Source organism: Oncorhynchus masou, chromosome 13 (genome assembly GCF_036934945.1).
Source record: "Oncorhynchus masou masou isolate Uvic2021 chromosome 13, UVic_Omas_1.1, whole genome shotgun sequence".
Taxonomy (NCBI): Eukaryota; Metazoa; Chordata; class Actinopteri; order Salmoniformes; family Salmonidae; genus Oncorhynchus; species Oncorhynchus masou.
In genome coordinates, this window is record NC_088224.1 from 14,226,325 (window position 1) to 14,245,666 (window position 19,342).

Below are 19,342 nucleotides of genomic sequence, written 5' to 3' on the forward strand. Positions count from 1 at the left end.
CAAATGGTGGGTGAGTATACTAATGACTGGCTTGTACACTGGTTAATGATTGGTCTGTGTACTGTGACTATAGTTACAAGGAGGGAACTCAGGACCAAAATGCTACAGTTGTTCTATGCTACCAATTGATCTGCTGCAGTACAATTTTTGCCAAATTACTAAGAGAATGAGGTAATTTATGATGTTGCAAAAAAAAATCTCTGTCCAAGTATGTGTGTGCAGCAAATACTTTCATAATTAGGCATAATGAACTATTTACCTCTTCCTCTGTGAGCAGGTACTCAGGTGGAGGGTTGTAGGACTCCTCGTGTCCAGGCAGCCTCATCTTGGGGGCGGGGACGTGCATCTTGTGGCGCCCCAGGATGGCGTTGGGGTCCTCCTTGGCCCACAGGTCGTAGTACTGAGGGGTGCTCTCTTTGGGCTTACGGGGCTTGATCCAACCCATCTTTATGGCATGGACCAGCTTCGAAACCTGGGAGAGGGAGAGAGGACAACAGTAGTGGTGAAACTTAGGTGTGTGTGTTCCCACAAATAATAATAATGTCAAAAAATGAATAGAAGGTATCGAAGGTATTTGGTTAATAAAGAGACAGTTTATAATGCAAGGGGTGTCTCTAATGGTACTGGTGGGTTAACAATGCTACGGTTTATAATGCAAACGGGAGGGGGGGGTCTAGTGGTACTGGTGGGTTAATAATTCAAGGGGAGTCTCTAATGTACTGGTGGGTTAATAATGCTAGGGTTTATAATGCAAGGGGAGTCTCTAATGTACTGGTGGGTTAATAATGCTACGGTTTATAATGCAAGGGGAGTCTCTAATGTACTGGTGGGTTTATAATGCTAGGGTTTATAATGCAAGGGGAGTCTAATGTACTGGTGGGTTTATAATGCTAGGGTTTATAATGCAAGGGGAGTCTAATGTACTGGTGGGTTAATAATGCTACGGTTTATAATGCAATGGGGGGGGGGGTCTGTAAGCCTCCAATTTCAGAATCCCCATTTTAACTAAATGTCACCTTTGCTTGCACTTCAATTATGAGGGGATCATTACATTACAATGCCACATGTGGGTGCAGTTAGGAGTCAAACTGGAGGTAATGTGAGCATTTTCATTTTACTCCCACTATTTACTGTTAATATAAATACAGATTTACAGCATAAAACAAAGATGTTGAGTGAGCAGATAGAGAAGAACAGAGGGGTATTGAGGGGGGAGAGAGGGGGCACAGATAGACAGAGACACAGAGAGAGAGAACGAGCGAGCGAGAGAACGAGAGCGAGCAGAGAACGAGGGAGAGGAGAGAACGAGGGAGAGGAGAGAACGAAAGAGAGCGAGAGAGAGAACGAGGGAGAGGAGAGAACGAGGGAGAGGAGGGAGAGGAGAGAACGAGGGAGAGGAGAGAGAGCGAACGAGGGAGAGGAGAGAGAGAGAACGAGGGAGAGGAGAGAGAGGGAACTAGGGAGAGGAGAGAGAGAACGAGGGAGAGGAGAGAGAGAACGAGGGAGAGGAGAGAGAGAGAACGAGGGAGAGGAGAGAGAGAGAGAGAACCTTCTCCTTCTCTATGAGCGAGGGGATGAAGCTCCGTTTGTCCTGGGGCCTGTTGGTCACCGGATGGATCATGACCTCGTTGGTGAAGAAGTCCACTGAAGGCTAAAAGAAAAACAGAGTTCATGAGAGTGAAAAAGAGAGAGATATATATCACAAGCTGTGGGAAGTTTAATAGACAGCCTAATTGAATGAACTAGAATCATTGGACCACCAAAGGTTCAAGACAGGTAGTAGCTGATGACGACATGACTGACTGACAGCCTGGGATTTTTCTGGTGTTAAAAGTTTAAAAACACTTGTTTTTGCTACTGACAAATGTTTTATTTTATTTTTTTACATTGAATTATTTTGCAAACGCTCTTATACAGAGCGACAGTACTGAGTGCATACATTTTCATACATGTTTGTCCAGGTCTCCCGAAGTGCCACGCTCTACCAACAGACACACGGGACCAAGTGACTCATCTGTCGCTTGCTTTGCAGTGATCGGTTTAGTTTACATGCTTCTGTAATCCCACTGGCATTAACACGAGACAGAGAGCTGAGGCATTACATCCATGACACCATCTAGGTTCCAGACACTACAGCAGTGCCTTCACAATTCAGTGTGTGTGTGTGTGTGTGTGTGTAACCCAATTAAAACCTCTCCAGCAAACCCTGCTTATTGCAGTACAGGACAACTCTTCCCTCTCCAGTTGTGGGTTCAAATACTACTTAAATTCTTTAACAGACTGGAGCATTTGGGCCAGTCTGCCTGCAGTGCCAGGTGGACAGGGTTTACAATTGTGGGACACTTGAATTGGTTCCATTGCAACAGGCAAGCTCATTCAGTCACAGCTAAAGTACCTGAAATGTATTCAAATTGTATTTGAACCCATGTCTGCTTTCAAAGGACTTGTTCTAAGTGGTGAAGAGAGCAGGGAGTGCAGACGAGGTTTGGGTTACGTTGGGAACATAGGTGGTTAATGGACTGAGGTCCAGTTTGCCCTCTCTAATGGTGGGTATGCTGTAGTCATTATCTGCTCAGTCATTGAACAGAGCCACCAGCCGCTGACGCGTCAAGTCAAAACTGGGTCATATTCCCTACACACCAAACAGGGGACGGACGAACTGAAACAGGGAGGGAATACTTAAAACGTTATCCAATAAGAAACGTTTGCCGTTGCAAAACGTTTTGCTACGTGTGGCCCTGATGAATAGGACCTTGGTGCCGAGCAGACTTGAGAGCAGTCATAACATGACCCGAGTCTTTACCTCGTACTCATTGAAGTTGACGTCGCCGAACTGGCCCTTCTGAAGACGGTGCACCAGGTCCACCTGCTCGTCTGACAGACGGATGTCTGAGGCTGTCGTCTTGTCATGGACCGTACGCCTGGCGGAGATGGAGAGAGAGAGGGACAGAGGGAGCGAGGGAGAAAGAGAGAGAAGCCAGGTCAGAAAACAGGTATACACATACGAGAGAGAGAGACAGAGAGAGCTCATCTTCATCCTCTCCTCCTCCTCATCTCACCAGTAGTCTGGGTTCTCCATCTTGTCCAGGAACTCATCCAGCTCGTCTTTGTTCCTGATGGGCTTAAAGATCTTCTTCCCGTCCAGGTTATAGCCGATGTGAGGGTAGTCCTGGTACCACTCCATGGGAATGTTGCCCACCGTGTTACGAATGTCCTGGGAGAGAAAGGAGGGAGACAGAGAGAACCATGTCAAAAAACACTTGAGGACTAAATGTTTGTCTTAGCATTAGACAAGCTTGCACAAGGGCTGTTACAGTCCTTCATATCACTTTTCATAGAACCCCTCTGGCCTAGTGGAATACGGAGTGGATATTTGTACTCTGGGAATAGAGTTTTTCTTTACCCTCATGAATAGACCCTCAGGCTGGACTGGCCTGCAAACACTCTCACCCTCATCATCCTTTTCCTCCATTCTATGAATGCTATTGGCTGGATGAGGCCTGGGACGGTAAGGTGAGTGGAGTACAGGGCCTGGCCTGGTGGGTGGAGTACAGGTGTAGTACAGAGCAGGGCCTGGTGGGTGGAGTACAGGGCCTGGCCTGGTGGGTGGAGTACAGGTGTAGTACAGAGCAGGGCCTGGTGGGTGGAGTACAGGGCCTGGCCTGGTGGGTGGAGTACAGGGCCTGGTGGGTGGAGTACAGGGCCTGGCGGGTGGAGTACAGAGCCTGGCCTGGCGGGTGGAGTACAGAGCCTGGCCTGGCGGGTGGAGTACAGAGCCTGGCCTGGCGGGTGGAGTACAGAGCCTGGCCTGGCGGGTGGAGTACAGAGCCTGGCCTGGCGGGTGGAGTACAGAGCCTGGCCTGGCGGGTGGAGAACAGAGCCTGGCGGGTGGAGTACAGAGCCTGGCCTGGCGGGTGGAGTACAGAGCCTGGCCTGGCGGGTGGAGTACAGAGCCTGGCCTGGCGGGTGGAGTACAGAGCCTGGCTTGGCGGGTGGAGTACAGAGCCTGGCTTGGCGGGTGGAGTACAGAGCCTGGCCTGGCGGGTGGAGTACAGAGCCTGGCCTGGCGGGTGGAGTACAGAGCCTGGCCTGGCGGGTGGAGTACAGAGCCTGGTGGGTGGAGTACAGAGCCTGGCCTGGTGGGTGGAGTACAGAGCCTGGCGGGTGGAGTACAGAGCCTGGCCTGGTGGGTGGAGTACAGAGCCTGGCGGGTGGAGTACAGAGCCTGGCCTGGTGGGTGGAGTACAGAGCCTGGTGGGTGGAGTACAGAGCCTGGCCTGGTGAGAAATCCAGCAGGTAAAATAACTCAGCTCATTCCACAACCTCATTATACGACGATCGGAGTTATTAAACCAAATGAGTACAGTCTGAAAATAGAGATTCCTTTGTATGAGGAATGACACACACATTACACACACGCGCTCGCACACACACACGCGCTCGCACACACACACGCGCTCGCACACACACACAGCTGAAAGCTCTCAGAAGTAGTGAGCCACTCTTTAATGTGGAGCCTGCACCTGTGAGTGATTTCAATAAAAACACCAGATCCAATTAGAAGGGATTGAGCAGAGGTGGCACGCTTTTTCTCACAGCCAGCTGGGGAGACCCTCCCACACACACACACACTGTCCATCCTCAAAGCCCCACTCAACACACACAGAGAATGGGCATTGGCACCAACTCTAGCTCCAGGTGACCCTTGAGAGGTTGAGAAGGTTGTGTTGTTGCGACTACAGAAACGTGACAGTCAGGAAGCAGAAACAGAATAAATACTATTGTGATACTTCCTGTCTGGAAACACAATCTAACTGGCTGGCTGTTAATGGGTGACCTCAATAAAAGGTCACCCTGCCTTGCTAAGTCCAGACCTCTAGAGAGCTATCACGCCACCTCTGGAGACAGAACTACATGTTACTGCAAAAACAAAACATGTAGAATGATTCCGTGTGGTGGTTCACTGACTGTATGCCTGACCTTAGCCCTTCACCTAGCCTCGTCTCACACACACAAAACTCCACACTCAAACATGCACACATTCTCCATATACACTGCTGCACTTCGTATGGCCTCCCGAGAGGCGCAGCGGTCTAAGGTGATGCATCTCAGTGCTAGAGGCATCACTACAGACCCTGGTTCAATTTCAGGCAATATCACAACCGGCCGTGATTGGGAGTTCCATAGGGCAGCACACGATTGGCCCAGTGTCGTCCGTGTTAGGGTTTGGCCGGGGTAGGTCGTATTTTTAAATAAGAATTTGTTCCTAACTGACTTGCCTTAGTTAAATATAGGTCAAACATTTGTTATATTTTTTAAAATGTGTATTATTTACCCCGCTGACAGTCTTTGATTTGAAATACTGCATTGTTGGGAAAGAGCTTGCAAGTCAGCATTTCACTGTACTGTTTAAACCTGCTGTGTCCTGTGCATGTGATAAATACACTGATTTGATATACTGTGTACACAAAACATTAGGTACACCTGCTCTTTCCATGGCAGACTGACCAGGTGGAAGCTATGATCCCTTATTGATGTCACTTGTTAAACCCACTTCAAAATCAGTGTAGATGAAAGGGAGGAGACACATTAAAGGAGGATCTGGGCGCGAACCCAGAGTCTCTGGTGGCAGAGCTAGCACTGCGATGCAGTGCCCTAGCCCACTGCACCACCCGGGAGGACCGTATGTCTGCTATTTATAGAGTGAAGTGTCTTTGAACAGGGTATGGTAGTAGAGGCCAGGTGCACTTGATCTGTGTCTTCAACTGCAATAACGCTGCTGGGTTTGTCACGTGCAACAGCTTCTCAATATCAGGAAGTTGTTCCTAATGTTTTGTATATTCACTGTCTATCTCCCCAACCCTAGCCTGGATCAGTTTCAATCTCTATGCCTAACCATAACTTTCAAAACTGCCGGTCGAACATCCACATTTAACTGCATCCCTCACATTGATGTAGCCTGGTTAGCACTTAACCTGAATTTGTAGTACTAAGTTAGTGGACCATTCACAACATACTAAACTGCACGAGGCCCAGACCCTCCACTTTAAGCTACAGTCAGTCAACATGCTAAACTGTACGAGGCCCAGACCCTCCACTTTAAGCTACAGTCAGTCAACATGCTAAACTGTACGAGGCCCAGACCCTCCACTTTAAGCTACAGTCAGTCAACATACTAAACTGCACGAGGCCCAGACCCTCCACTTTAAGCTACAGTCAGTCAACATGCTAAACTGTACAAGGCCCAGACCCTCCACTTTAAGCTACAGTTAGTCAACATGCTAAACTGTACGAGGCCCAAACACTCCACTTTAAGCAACAGTCAGTCGACATACTAAACTGCACGAGGCCCAGACCCTCCACTTTAAGCTACAGTCAACTGCTAAACTGTACGAGGCCCAAACCCTCCACTTTAAGCAACAGTCAGTCAACATACTAAACTGCACGAGGCCCAGACCCTCCACTTTAAGCTACAGTCAGTCAACATGCTAAACTGCACGAGGCCCAGACCCTCCACTTTAAGCTACAGTCAGTCAACATGCTAAACTGCACGAGGCCCAGACCCTCCACTTTAAGCTACAGTCAGTCAACATGCTAAACTGTACGAGGCCCAAACCCTCCACTTTAAGCAACAGTCAGTCAACATACTAAACTGCACGAGGCCCAGACCCTCCACTTTAAGCTACAGTCAGTCAACATGCTAAACTGCACGAGGCCCAGACCCTCCACTTTAAGCTACAGTCAGTCAACATACTAAACTGCACGAGGCCCAGACCCTCCACTTTAAGCTACAGTCAGTCAACATGCTAAACTGTACGAGGCCCAGACCCTCCACTTTAAGCTACAGTCAGTCAACATACTAAACTGCACGAGGCCCAGACCCTCCACTTTAAGCTACAGTCAGTCAACATACTAAACTGCACGAGGCCCAGACCCTCCACTTTAAGCTACAGTCAGTCAACATGCTAAACTGTACAAGGCCCAGACCCTCCACTTTAAGCTACAGTTAGTCAACATGCTAAACTGCACGAGGCCCAGACCCTCCACTTTAAGCTACAGTCAACTGCTAAACTGTACGAGGCCCAGACCCTCCACTTTAAGCTACAGTTGGTCAACATGCTAAACTGTACGAGGCCCAAACCCTCCACTTTAAGCAACAGTCAGTCAACATACTAAACTGCACGAGGCCCAGACCCTCCACTTTAAGCTACAGTCAGTCAACATGCTAAACTGTACGAGGCCCAGACCCTCCACTTTAAGCTACAGTCAGTCAACATGCTAAACTGCACGAGGCCCAGACCCTCCACTTTAAGCTACAGTCAGTCAACATGCTAAACTGTACGAGGCCCAAACCCTCCACTTTAAGCAACAGTCAGTCAACATACTAAACTGCACGAGGCCCAGACCCTCCACTTTAAGCTACAGTCAGTCAACATGCTAAACTGTACGAGGCCCAGACCCTCCACTTTAAGCTACAGTCAGTCAACATACTAAACTGCACGAGGCCCAGACCCTCCACTTTAAGCAACAGTCAGTCAACATACTAAACTGCACGAGGCCCAGACCCTCCACTTTACGCTACAGTCAGTCAACATGCTAAACTGTACAAGGCCCAGACCCTCCACTTTAAGCTACAGTTAGTCAACATGCTAAACTGCACGAGGCCCAGACCCTCCACTTTAAGCTACAGTCAACTGCTAAACTGTACGAGGCCCAGACCCTCCACTTTAAGCTACAGTTGGTCAACATGCTAAACTGTAAACGAGGCCCAAACCCTCCACTTTAAGCAACAGTCGGTCAACATACTAAACTGCACGAGGCCCAGACCCTCCACTTTAAGCTACAGTCAGTCAACATGGTAAACTGTACAAGGCCCAGACCCTCCACTTTAAGCTACAGTCAGTCAACATGCTAAACTGTACGAGGCCCAAACACTCCACTTTAAGCAACAGTCAGTCAACATACTAAACTGCACGAGGCCCAGACCCTCCACTTTAAGCTACAGTCAGTCAACATGCTAAACTGCACGAGGCCCAGACCCTCCACTTTAAGCTACAGTCAGTCAACATGCTAAACTGTACGAGGCCCAAACCCTCCACTTTAAGCAACAGTCAGTCAACATACTAAACTGCACGAGGCCCAGACCCTCCACTTTAAGCTACAGTCAGTCAACATGCTAAACTGTACGAGGCCCAGACCCTGCACTTTAAGCTACAGGCAGTCAACATGCTAAACTGTACGAGGCCCAAACCCTCCACTTTAAGCAACAGTCAGTCAACATGCTAAACTGTACGAGGCCCAGACCCTCCACTTTAAGCTACAGTCAACTGCTAAACTGTACGAGGCCAGACCCTCCACTTTAAGCTACAGTCAACTGCTAAACTGTACGAGGCCCAGACCCTTCACTTTAAGCTACAGTCAACTGCTAAACTGTACGAGGCCCAGAACCTCCACTTTAAGTTACAGTCAAGTGCTAAACTGTACAAGACCCAGACCCTCCACTTTAAGCTACTAAACTGAGGAGAAGCGAATGAGAGAAGGACCAGTCAGCAAGCCCCCCCACCACGACACAGCCTGATGGTCAACTCCAACCAACCCCAGTCCCCCTGGCCTGTGTCAATGTCACCAATGCCTCCCTGCTTCACTGGGTCCTGGAAGACTGGAGGGAAGAGAGAGTGTAATGGGATCAACGACAGACAAAATGTTCCATTTGACGAGCTCCAGAATCACACAGACGACTTCTGGGCAAGAGAGACAGTGTTTCGGTCCGGGGGATCGAGTTTCGCCAAAGAGTGGGCTCTCACCTCCTCCAATGCACCGAGAGGAAGCCAGCGAAGCAAATGAGATTCAACAAGATGGGGGTTAGATTCGTGATTTATGCATCATTGTTTCCGACGTGTTGCCAGAATGTTAACTCCTGTTTTCTTAACCTCAACTTTCAAACGCACCCGTTTATTTTACTATGGTAAGGATGACTCCAATACATTGATATAACACTACAGGGACAAAGAAAAGCAAACATGACAACCCAATAGGATTCAGCTGGAAATAATAGATTTTAAATAGACTTAGAACAAAATGATTTGATCCCAGGGTTGACGAGACAAGGAGTTAGTACGCCAACAAGCAACGAGAATCAACAAAAAACACAGAAGAACTGAGATTGCACACTACCCTCACACAGTCATGTCGCCAATAACTATTCTTATATTGACCGTCCAGGTTATTAGCTGGCTTGACTCAATGTTGTTTTTTTAGCACTTACAAAAGGCTGCCGGTTGTTGCCTGGCTGGCTGCTGTAAGGACGGGATTTCAGGACTGAGTGTCAGACTGTGCTGATGGGAGTAATTGCTGGACTGGTCACTGCTCTGGGCCTGAGAGGACTTTGACTGTCACAGCTGGACAGTGTGTGTGGATGTGTGTGTGTGTGTATGTATGTACAGTTGAAGTTGGAAGTTTACCCACACTTAAGTTGGAGTCATTAAAACTCATTTTTCAACCATTCCACAAATTTCTTGTTAACAAACTACAGTTTTGGCAAGTCGATTAAGACATCTACTTTGTGCACGACACAAGGAATATTTCCAACAATTGTTTAGAGACAGATTATTTTACTTATAATTCACTGTGTCACAATTCCAGTGGGTCAGAAATGTACTAAGTTGACTGTGCCTTTAAACAGCTTGGAAAATTCCAGAAAATGATGTCATGGCTTTAGAAGCTTCTGATAGGCTAATTGACATAATTGAGTCAATTGGAGGTGTACCTGTGGATGTATTTCAAGGTCTACCTTCAAACGTAGTGCCTCTTTGCTTGACATCATGCGAAAATCAAAAGAAATCAGCCAAGACCTCAGAAAAAAATTATAGACCTCCACAAGTCTGGTTCATCCTTGGGAGCAATTTCCAAATGCCTGAAGGTACCACGTTAATCTGTACAAACAATAGTACGCAAATATAAACACCATGGGACCACGCAGCCGTCATACCGCTCAGGAAGGAGTCGCATTCTGTCTCCTAGAGATGAACGTACTTTGATGCAAAAAGTGCAAATCAATCCCAGAACAACAGCAGAGGACCTTGAAGATGCTGGAGGAAACAGGTACAAAAGTATCTATATCCACAGAAAAATAGAGGCCTATATCGACAGAACCTGAAAGGCCGGTCAGCAAGGAAGAAGCCACTGCTCCAAAACCACCATAAAAAGCCAGACTCCGGTTTGCAACTGCACATGGGGACAAAGACCGTACTTTTTGAGAAATGTCCTCTAGTCTGATGAAACAACAATAGAACTGTTTGGCCATATCGACCATTGTTATGTTTGGAGGAAATAGTGGCAGGCTTGCAAGCCGAAGAACACCATCCCAACCGTGAAGCCCGGGGGTGGCAGCATCATGTTGTGGGGTGGCAGCATCATGTTGTGGGGGTGCTTTGCTGCAGGAGGGACTGGTGCACTTCACAAAATAGATTTCATCATGAGGAATTTAAAGTATGTGGATATATTGAAGCAACATCTCAAGACATCAGTCAGGAAGCTAATGCTTGGTCGCAAATGGTCTTCCAAACATACAATGAACCCAAGCATACTTCCAAATGACTTAAGGACAACCAAGTCAAGGTGTTGGAGTGGCCATCACAAAGGCCTGACCTCAATCCTACAGAAAATTTGTGGGCAGAACTGAAAAAGCACAAGGAGGCCTACAAACCTACAGTTACACCAGCTCTGTCAGGAGGAATGGGCCAAAATTCACCCAACTTATTGTGGGAAGCTTGTGGAAGGCTACCCAAAATGTTTGACCCAAATGAAACAATTTAAAAGCAATGCTACCAAATACTAATTGAGTGTATGTAAACTTCTGACCCACTGGGAATGTGATGAAAGAAATAAAAGCTGAAATAAATAACTCTACTATTATTCTGACATTTCACATTCCTAAAATAAAGTGGTGATCCTAACTAACCTAAGACAGGGAATTGTTACAAGGATTAAATGTCAGGAATTGTTTCAATGTATTTGGCTAAGGTGTATGTAAACTTCTGACTTCAACTGTATGTATGTATGTATGTGTGTATGTGTGTATGTGTGTGTGTGTGTGTGTGTATGTATGTATGCATGCATGCATGTATGTATGTATGTATGTATGTATGTATGTATGTATGTATGCACACACTACTTTCAAAACGGTTTCAAATCCAAAGTGCTGGAGTACGGAGCCAAAACAACAAACGTGTCACTGTCCCAATACTGTTGGAGCTCACTGTATTAAAATTTCCTCACAGGTTGATTTATTCTTTACAATGTTTCAGCTAGTGTGTCATAGCCAGCCCAGCCAAACCAGTGTCTTAATGAGACGACAACATCAAAACAGACCTCAGCGTTCTCACAGATCTTACAATTGAGTGCAACTTGACACCCCTCGTTTTCAGTGAGACCTGCTCTTAAAGAGGTCCTTCTGACCCCCTTCCAGGGTGTATCCGTGTGTGTGTATGCGCATTTGTGTGACCACCTCCCTCAAGACTGGGGCCACACCATTTCTACCACAACACTGGGTAAGTCACCCAGCCTGATCACTGTACAATCATGACTATTATCAAGTCATCTATCAAACGAGAACAGAGAATGTTTAGCCACCTCTATCCGTAAAAACTTGATGCCAACACTTCTCACAGGCCTATGGGGAGAGACACAACATGAGGACGGGTGATGACAACTTGAAATAAGATAGGACCAACGGGCCAATGACAACAGAATCATGACTTCTATGGTACTTGGTTCAGCACCCAGTAATGGTATAGGGTGCTTCCAGACAAACTGATGCATCCAAAACTCAGCTAAACTCAGCTAAACCAATGGTTTTCAATGACAGCAATATGTTTGAGGAATACAGCACTACCATCCAGCGGTGTACTTGTTGTATGTGTTTTGGTTTGAAACTTGTCTCAGGAAGCAAATGAAAATCGTGAAACAAAACATCCAACTTAACCCAATCTGGGTTTAGAATAACAACGGCCAAGAACTTGAATGGGACAGCATTTCCCATAAGAAAAGCATTGTAGGCGTGCCTTCATCCACAGCGCCGATTATGCTGACCATGACGCCAGGCCGCCAGGGCTCATGGGTGACATGGTGGTACAAAGCCTGCCATAGACAGGCAAACAGACTCTACTAGGTAGAGGTCGACCGATTAATCGGAATGGCCGATTAATTAGGGCTGATTTCAATTTTTCATAACAAATCCGGAAATCGTTATTTTTGGAAGCCGATTTAAATATATATTTCTTTCCAACAAATCAAATCTATTTATACAGCCCTTCGTACATCAGCTGACATCTCAAAGTGCTGTACAGAAACCCAGCCTAAAACCCCAAACAGCAAGCAATGCAGGTGTAGAAGCACGAGGCAAGTCAGTTAAGAACACATTTTTATTTTCAATGACGGCCTAGGAAAGGTGGGTTAACTGCCTTCTTCAGGGGCAGAACGACAGATACCTTGTCAGCTCAGGGATTCAATCTTGCAACCTTACGGTTAACTAGTCCAACGCTCTAACCACCTGCCTCACGAGGAGCCTGCCTGTTACGCGTTAAACTTATCTTATAAAAAACAATAAATCAATCATAATCACTAGTTATAACTACACATGGTTGATGATATTACTAGTTTATCTAGCGTGTCCTGCGTTGCATATAATCAATGCAGTGCGCATTCGCAAAAAAGAACTGCCGTTGCTCCAACGTGTACCTAACCATAAACATCAATGCCTTTCTTAAAATCAATACACAGAAGTATATATTTTTAAACCTGCAAATTTAGCTAGAAGAAAGGTTAGCAGGGAATATTAACCAGGTGAAATTGTGTCACTTCTCTCGCGTTCATTGCATGCAGAGTCAGGGTATATGCAACAGTTTGGGCCGCCTGGCTCATTGCGAACTAATTTGCCAGAATTTTACGTAATTATGACATAACATTGAAGGTTGTGCAACGTAACAGCAATATTTAGACTTAGGGATGCCACCCATTAGATAAAATACCGAACGGTTCTGTATTTCACTGAAATAATACGTTTTGTTTTCAAAATTATAGTTTCTGGATTCAACCATATTAATGACCAAAGGCTCATATTTAAGAGTGTTATTATGTTATAATTAAGTCTATGATTTGATATTTGATAGAGCAGTCTGACTGAGCGGTGGTAGGCACCAGCAGGCTCGTAAGCATTCATTCAAAAGAGCACTTTCATGCGTTTTGCCAGCAGCTCTTCGCAATGCTTCAAGCATTGAGCTGTTTATGACTTCAAGCCTATCAACTCCCGAGATTAGGCTGGTGTAACCGATGTGAAATGGCTAGCAAGTTAGCGGGGTGCGTGCTAATAGCGTTTCAAATGTCACTCGCTCTGAGCCTTGGAGTAGTTGTTCCCCTTGCTCTGCATGGGTAACACTGCTTCGACCCATGCTTCGAGGGTGGCTGTTGTCGATGTGTTCCTGATTCGAGCCCAGGTCGGAGCGAGGAGAGGGACGGAAGCTATACTGTTACACTGGCAATACTAAAGTGCCTATAAGAACATCCAATAGTCAAAGGTTAATGAAATACAAATGGTAGAGAGAGAAATAGTCGTATAATTCCTATAATAACTACAACTAAAACGTCTGACCTGGGAATATTGATGACTCGTGTTAAAAAGGAACCATCAGCTTTCATATGTTCTCATTTTCAGAGCAAGGAACTTAAACGTTAGCTTTCTTACAAGGCACATATTGCACTTTTACTTTCTTCAACACTTTGTTTTTGCATTATTTAAACCAATTTGAACGTTTCATTATTTATTTGAGGCTAAATTGATTTTTGTTGATGTATTATATTAAGTTAAAATAAGTGTTCATTCAGTATTGTTGTAATTGTCATGATTACAAATAAATACAAGTAAAAAAAATTGTACCAATTTCGGTACCAGCTTTTTTTGGTCCTCCAATAATCGGTATCCGCGTTGAAAAATCATAATCGTCGACCTCTACTACTAGGTCCCAAAACCTCAACCATCAAATAAAGAGGAAGAGAGAAATAAAGATAAAGAGGGAAAGGGGAAAGAGACTGAAACAAAGAAAGAAAAGACACTGAACGAGGGAGAGAATGAAAGAGAAAGAAATGATAATCATACACCGAGTCCCCTAATCTGTTCTCCCCGGCCTGCAGCTTTGGTTAGGGCCCCCAGCCTGCAGCTTTGGTTAGGGCCCCCAGCCTGCAGCTTTGGTTAGGGCCCCCAGCCTGCAGCTTTGGTTAGGGCCCCCAGCCTGCAGCTTTGGTTAGGGCCCCCAGCCTGCAGCTTTGGTTAGGGCCCCCAGCCTGCAGCTTTGGAGGGGTAAGCTGGTGCTGCTGTCAGAGAGCAGACCAGCTGCAGTTGGTGGAGGAAAATCCAGGTCTGTCTCTCTCTCTCCATAACGAAGGAGGGAGCGAGTCTCACTTTTTCCACTCCTTTGTGCCGCTGACCTCTTCCTCCTCACTGTGGCTGGAATTCCTTGGCTGCAGGAATAACAGGGGGATTGCAGCATGGAATGTGGGTAAGAGCATGACTTCCTCCTTCATTACAAATAGAAAGATATGCCTTCAGGTATTTTTTGATGGTCAAGGCACCTAAGATAAATTATCTCCCCTCACTGTTGCTTGTTATCCCAGTGGTGACATAGTGTAGCGAAGTCAGTGTGCATTTGAAGGTCACTGATGGACAGTGCTCTACAGATCAACACAAATGTGGACACAGAGGATGGCCAAAAAGCAACTGAAAGTGAAAGCTGGAAGGCAAAGTAAAATCACTATACAGTCCACCAATATTGGAATAGTCTAATATGACCCATTTCAGGAAGCTAGGCATATATCACATATCACTACTTCACAGGAGAGGCATTTGAAAAAACAACAACGTTTTAATCAAAATGGCAGAAATGTCTTCTGGAACATGCACACTTTGATGTGCCTTAATATTCCATCTGTAAATACAAATGATATATGTGAAATTACGAGCCGTGTTGGTTTAGCCACAGAAAATGACAGGAACCTTCCTGCTAGCCATGATTGAGATAATGGCTGGGCTGGAAATGCCGGGAGAGGAGTTTGGATTAGACTGCCATGTAGCATGCTTCTGTCTGTCATGTGAGCTGCTCAGTACGTGTTGATAGTCCATTCTACTGCAGCATTTTTTAAAAAGATATAACGTTAGTCATTGAGAACTACTAAAGTGATGCTACTTTTCTCAAAAACATTGATACTCTGAATTTAGCAGGTGCTATCAACAGATCAGTTGGAAAAGTTGTGATGGGCTACTTTCTTCACACCCCACGGTCAGTGTGAACTGGAGTGACTTGACAACACTGGCCCAACAAGATGCAGCTACAAACAACGCAGTGGTAAATAGTTCCAGTCTGACGTGAAGCGTTCATCCTTGAAAACGGGTAAGAGGCTAGCTACATTGTCAGATAGTAAAAGTTTCTAATTTTGTCAGAAAGTTGTTTTCATGGCAAGTTAAAAGCGTACTGTTACCTAGCTAGCGAACGTTAGCTTTCTGGCTTGCTAACTAAGGTTACATGTATGAGCTATGTTGTGATATGATTTGAATCAGACAGCCATTTGCATTGCTAGTTATAGCCTAATGTTCCCTAGATAACATTGAATGTAGGTGTTTATTTTTAGATAGCTGTAGTACAAATCTGCAGGTATGACAATGTTTGTATTGGTAGTAGGAGGAGTAGGGATTATTCTGGTTCATTGTTTAGCTAGATAGCTACATGTCTAAACAAGAGACTCCACTTCACTGGATGATTACATCAAGTTAGCGAGGTGTGTCTGGAGGTGATTACAGCCATCTATTGTATTTCATAAACATGAGAGACAATAGTGACCCATCCATTTAGCTAGATGTGGCATGTCAGAGACAATAGTGACCCATCCATTTAGCTAGATGTGGCATGTCAGAGACAATAGTGACCCATCCATTTAGCTAGATGTGGCTAGGGTATGTCAGAGACAATAGTGACCCATCCATTTAGCTAGATGTGGCTAGGGTATGTCAGAGACAATAGTGACCCATCCATTTAGCTAGATGTGGCTAGGGTATGTCAGAGACAATAGTGACCCATCCATTTAGCTAGATGTGGCTAGGGTATGTCAGAGACCATAGTGACCCATCCATTTAGCTAGATGTGGCTAGGGTATGTCAGAGACAATAGTGACCCATCCATTTAGCTAGATGTGGCTAGGGTATGTCAGAGATAATAGTGACCCATCCATTTAGCTAGATGTGGTTAGGGGTTGTCAGAGACAATAGTGATGTGGCTAGGGGTTGATTATACAATTTATTTCACATAACCCATCAATTTAAAAACAATTGTCTGGGTAAGCATCATCTAATAATAATAAAATATTTTATCTGAACACGTTCAATTTTTGATATTGCTACCATCAGTGGTGTAAAGTACTTAAGTCGTACTTGAAAGTATTTTTTTTACTTAAGTAGTATTTTGGGGTATCTGTACTTACCTATTTATATATTTTTAACTACTTTTACTTCACAACATTCCTTAAGAAAATATTTTACTTTTTTACTCCGAGTACTTTTGGGTGTTAAGGAAAGTATATGTTAAATTTTGAATGATTAGCAAATTCACACACGTATCAATCGACCATCCCTGGTCATCTCTACTGCCTCCGACCTGCCGGGCTCACTTAACACACTTGGTTTGTAAATTACGAGTGTTGGAGTGCGTCAAATCAAAAGTCCCTGGCTTTCCGTAAATAAAAATATGGTTTGCTTAATATAAAAAAGAATTTGAAATTATTTACACTAACTTTTGATACTAAAGTATATATTAAACCAAATACTTTGACTTTTACTCAAGCAGTATTTTAATGAGTGACTTTTCCTTGAGTAATTTTCTATTAAGGCATCTTTACTTTTACTCAAGTATGACAGTTGGGTACTTTTTCCACCACTGGCTACTATGCAAGTCAACATTTCACTGTACCGTTCACACCTTCTGAATCCTGTGCATGTGACAAATACATTTAGATTTCATATCAAATCAAATTTTATTTGTCACATACACATGGTTAGTAGATGTGAATGCGTGTAGTGAAATGCTTGTGCTTCTAGTTCCGACAATGCAGTAATAACCAACGAGTAATCTAACAATTTCACAACTACCGCCTTATACACATCAATTTTTCCATTATTAAAGTGGCTGGAGTTGAGTCAGTATGTTGGCAGCAGTCACTCAATGTCAGTGGTGGCTGTTTAACAGTCTGATGGCCTTGAGATAGAAGCAGTTTTTCAGTCTCTCGGTCCCTGCCTTGATGCACCTGTACTGACCTCGCCTTCTGGATGATAGCGGGGTGAACAGGCAGTGGCTCGGGTGGTTGTTGTCCTTGATGATCTTTATGGCCTTCCTGTAACATCCATCGGGTGGTGTAGGTGTCCTGGAGGGCAGGTAGTTTGCACCCGGTGATGTGTTGTGCAGACCTCACTACCCTCTGGAGAGCCTTACGGTTGTGGGTGGAGCAGTTGCAGTACCAGGTGGTGATATACAGGCGCTATTGCGCCTTCTTCACCACGCTGTCTGTGTGGGTGGACAAATTCAGTTTGTCCGTGATGTGTACGCAGAGGAACTTAAAACTTACTACCCTCTCCACTACTGCACCATCGATGTTGATAGGGGGTGCTCCCTCTGCTGTTTCCTGAAGTCCATGATCATCTCCTTTGATTTGTTGACATTGAGTGTGAGGTTATTTTCCTGACGCCACACACCGAGGGCCCTCACCTCCTCCCTGTAGGCCGTTTCATCGTTGTTGGTAATCAAGCCTACCATTGTAGTGTCATCTGCAAACTTGATGATTGAGTTGGAGGCGTGCGTGGCCACGCAGTCGTGGGTGAACAGGGAGTACAGGAGAGGGCTCAGAACGCACCCTTGTGGGGCCCCAGTGTTGAGGATCAGCGGGGTGGAGATGGTGTTACCTTCCCTCAACACCTGTCAGGAAGTCCAGGACCCAGTTGCACAGGGTGGGGTCGAGACCCAGGGTCTCGAGCTTGATGACGAGTTTGGAGGATAATATGGTGTTAAATGCTGAGCTGTAGTCGATGAACAGCATTCTCACATAGGTATTCCTCTTGTCCAGATGGTTTAGGGCAGTGTGGTTGCGATTGTGTCGTCTGTGGACCTATTGGGGCGGTAAACAAATTGGAGTGGGTCTAGGGTGTCATGTAGGCTGGAGGTGATATGGTCCTTGACTAGTCTCTCAAAGCACTTCATGATGACGGAAGTGAGTGCTACGGGGCGGTTGTCGTTTAGCTCAGTTACCTTAGCTCTCTTGGGATCAGGAACAATGGTGGCCCTCTTGAAGCATGTGGGAACAGCAGACTGGGATAAGGATTGATTGAGTATGTCCGTAAACACACCAGCCAGCTGGTCTGCGCATGCTCTGAGGACGCGGCTGGAGATGCCGTCTGGGCCTGCAGCCCTGCGAGGGTTAACACGTTTAAATGTTTTACTCACGTCGGCTGCAGTGAAGGAGAGTCCGCAGGTTTTGAAAGCGGGCCGTGTCAGTGGCACTGTATTATCCTCAAGCGGAGCAAAGAAGTTGTTTAGTCTGTCTGGGAGCAAGACATCCTGGTCCGCGATGGGGCTGGTTTTCTTTTTGTAATCCGTGATACCTCACCATTCCCTAGCATACTACTCGCCAATGTCCAGTCTCTTGACAACAAGGTTGATGAAATCCGAGCAAGGGTAGCATTCCAGAGAGACATCAGAGAAGAACGTTCTTTGCTTCACGGAAACATGGCCTGAGCGAGGGAGCTTCCTGTTTTAGTCTCTGTCAATAGGCAGGGAGCAACAAAATGGAGTCGTGGTCAGCTTTTCCCAAAAGGAGAGCGGGGGAGGACCTTATATGAGTCGCGGAAGTTAGAATAACAATGATCCAGGGTTTTTACCAGCCCTGGTAGCACAATTGATATACAGATAGAACTTAGGGACTCTTGTCAAAATCCCCAGCTACAATGAATGCAGCCTCAGGATATGTGGTTTCCAGTTTACATAGAGTCAAATAAAGTTATTCAGGGCCATCGATGTGTTTACTTGGGGGGGAATATATGCGGCTGTGACTATAATCGAAGAGAATTCCCTTGGTAGATAATGCGGTCGACATTTGATTGTGAGGAATTCTAAGTCAGGTGAACAGAAGTACTTCATTCCTGTATGTTGTTATGATCACACCGTGTCTCGTTAATCACAAGGCATATCCCCCCGCCCCTCTAGCGTGTGTTTACCAGAGATGGTAATGTGAACAACAACATGACCTGCACCAA

The 19,342-nt window shown here is 45.6% G+C and overlaps 1 protein-coding gene across 2 annotated transcripts in view; it reads right to left on the reverse strand.

Moving 5' to 3' along the window:
• LOC135551765 (ribosome biogenesis protein bop1-like) overlaps positions 1 to 19,342 on the reverse strand; it is a 138,347-nt gene that overhangs the window by 68,070 nt on the left and 50,935 nt on the right. For both annotated transcript variants that reach the window (XM_064982982.1, XM_064982981.1), the window contains exons 4-7: positions 3,060 to 3,214; positions 2,804 to 2,921; positions 1,550 to 1,651; positions 260 to 472 (exon numbers count right to left, since the gene is read on the reverse strand). In XM_064982982.1, the coding sequence (XP_064839054.1) occupies positions 260 to 472; positions 1,550 to 1,651; positions 2,804 to 2,921; positions 3,060 to 3,214 (588 nt within the window). The remainder of the gene's footprint in view (positions 1 to 259; positions 473 to 1,549; positions 1,652 to 2,803; positions 2,922 to 3,059; positions 3,215 to 19,342) is intronic.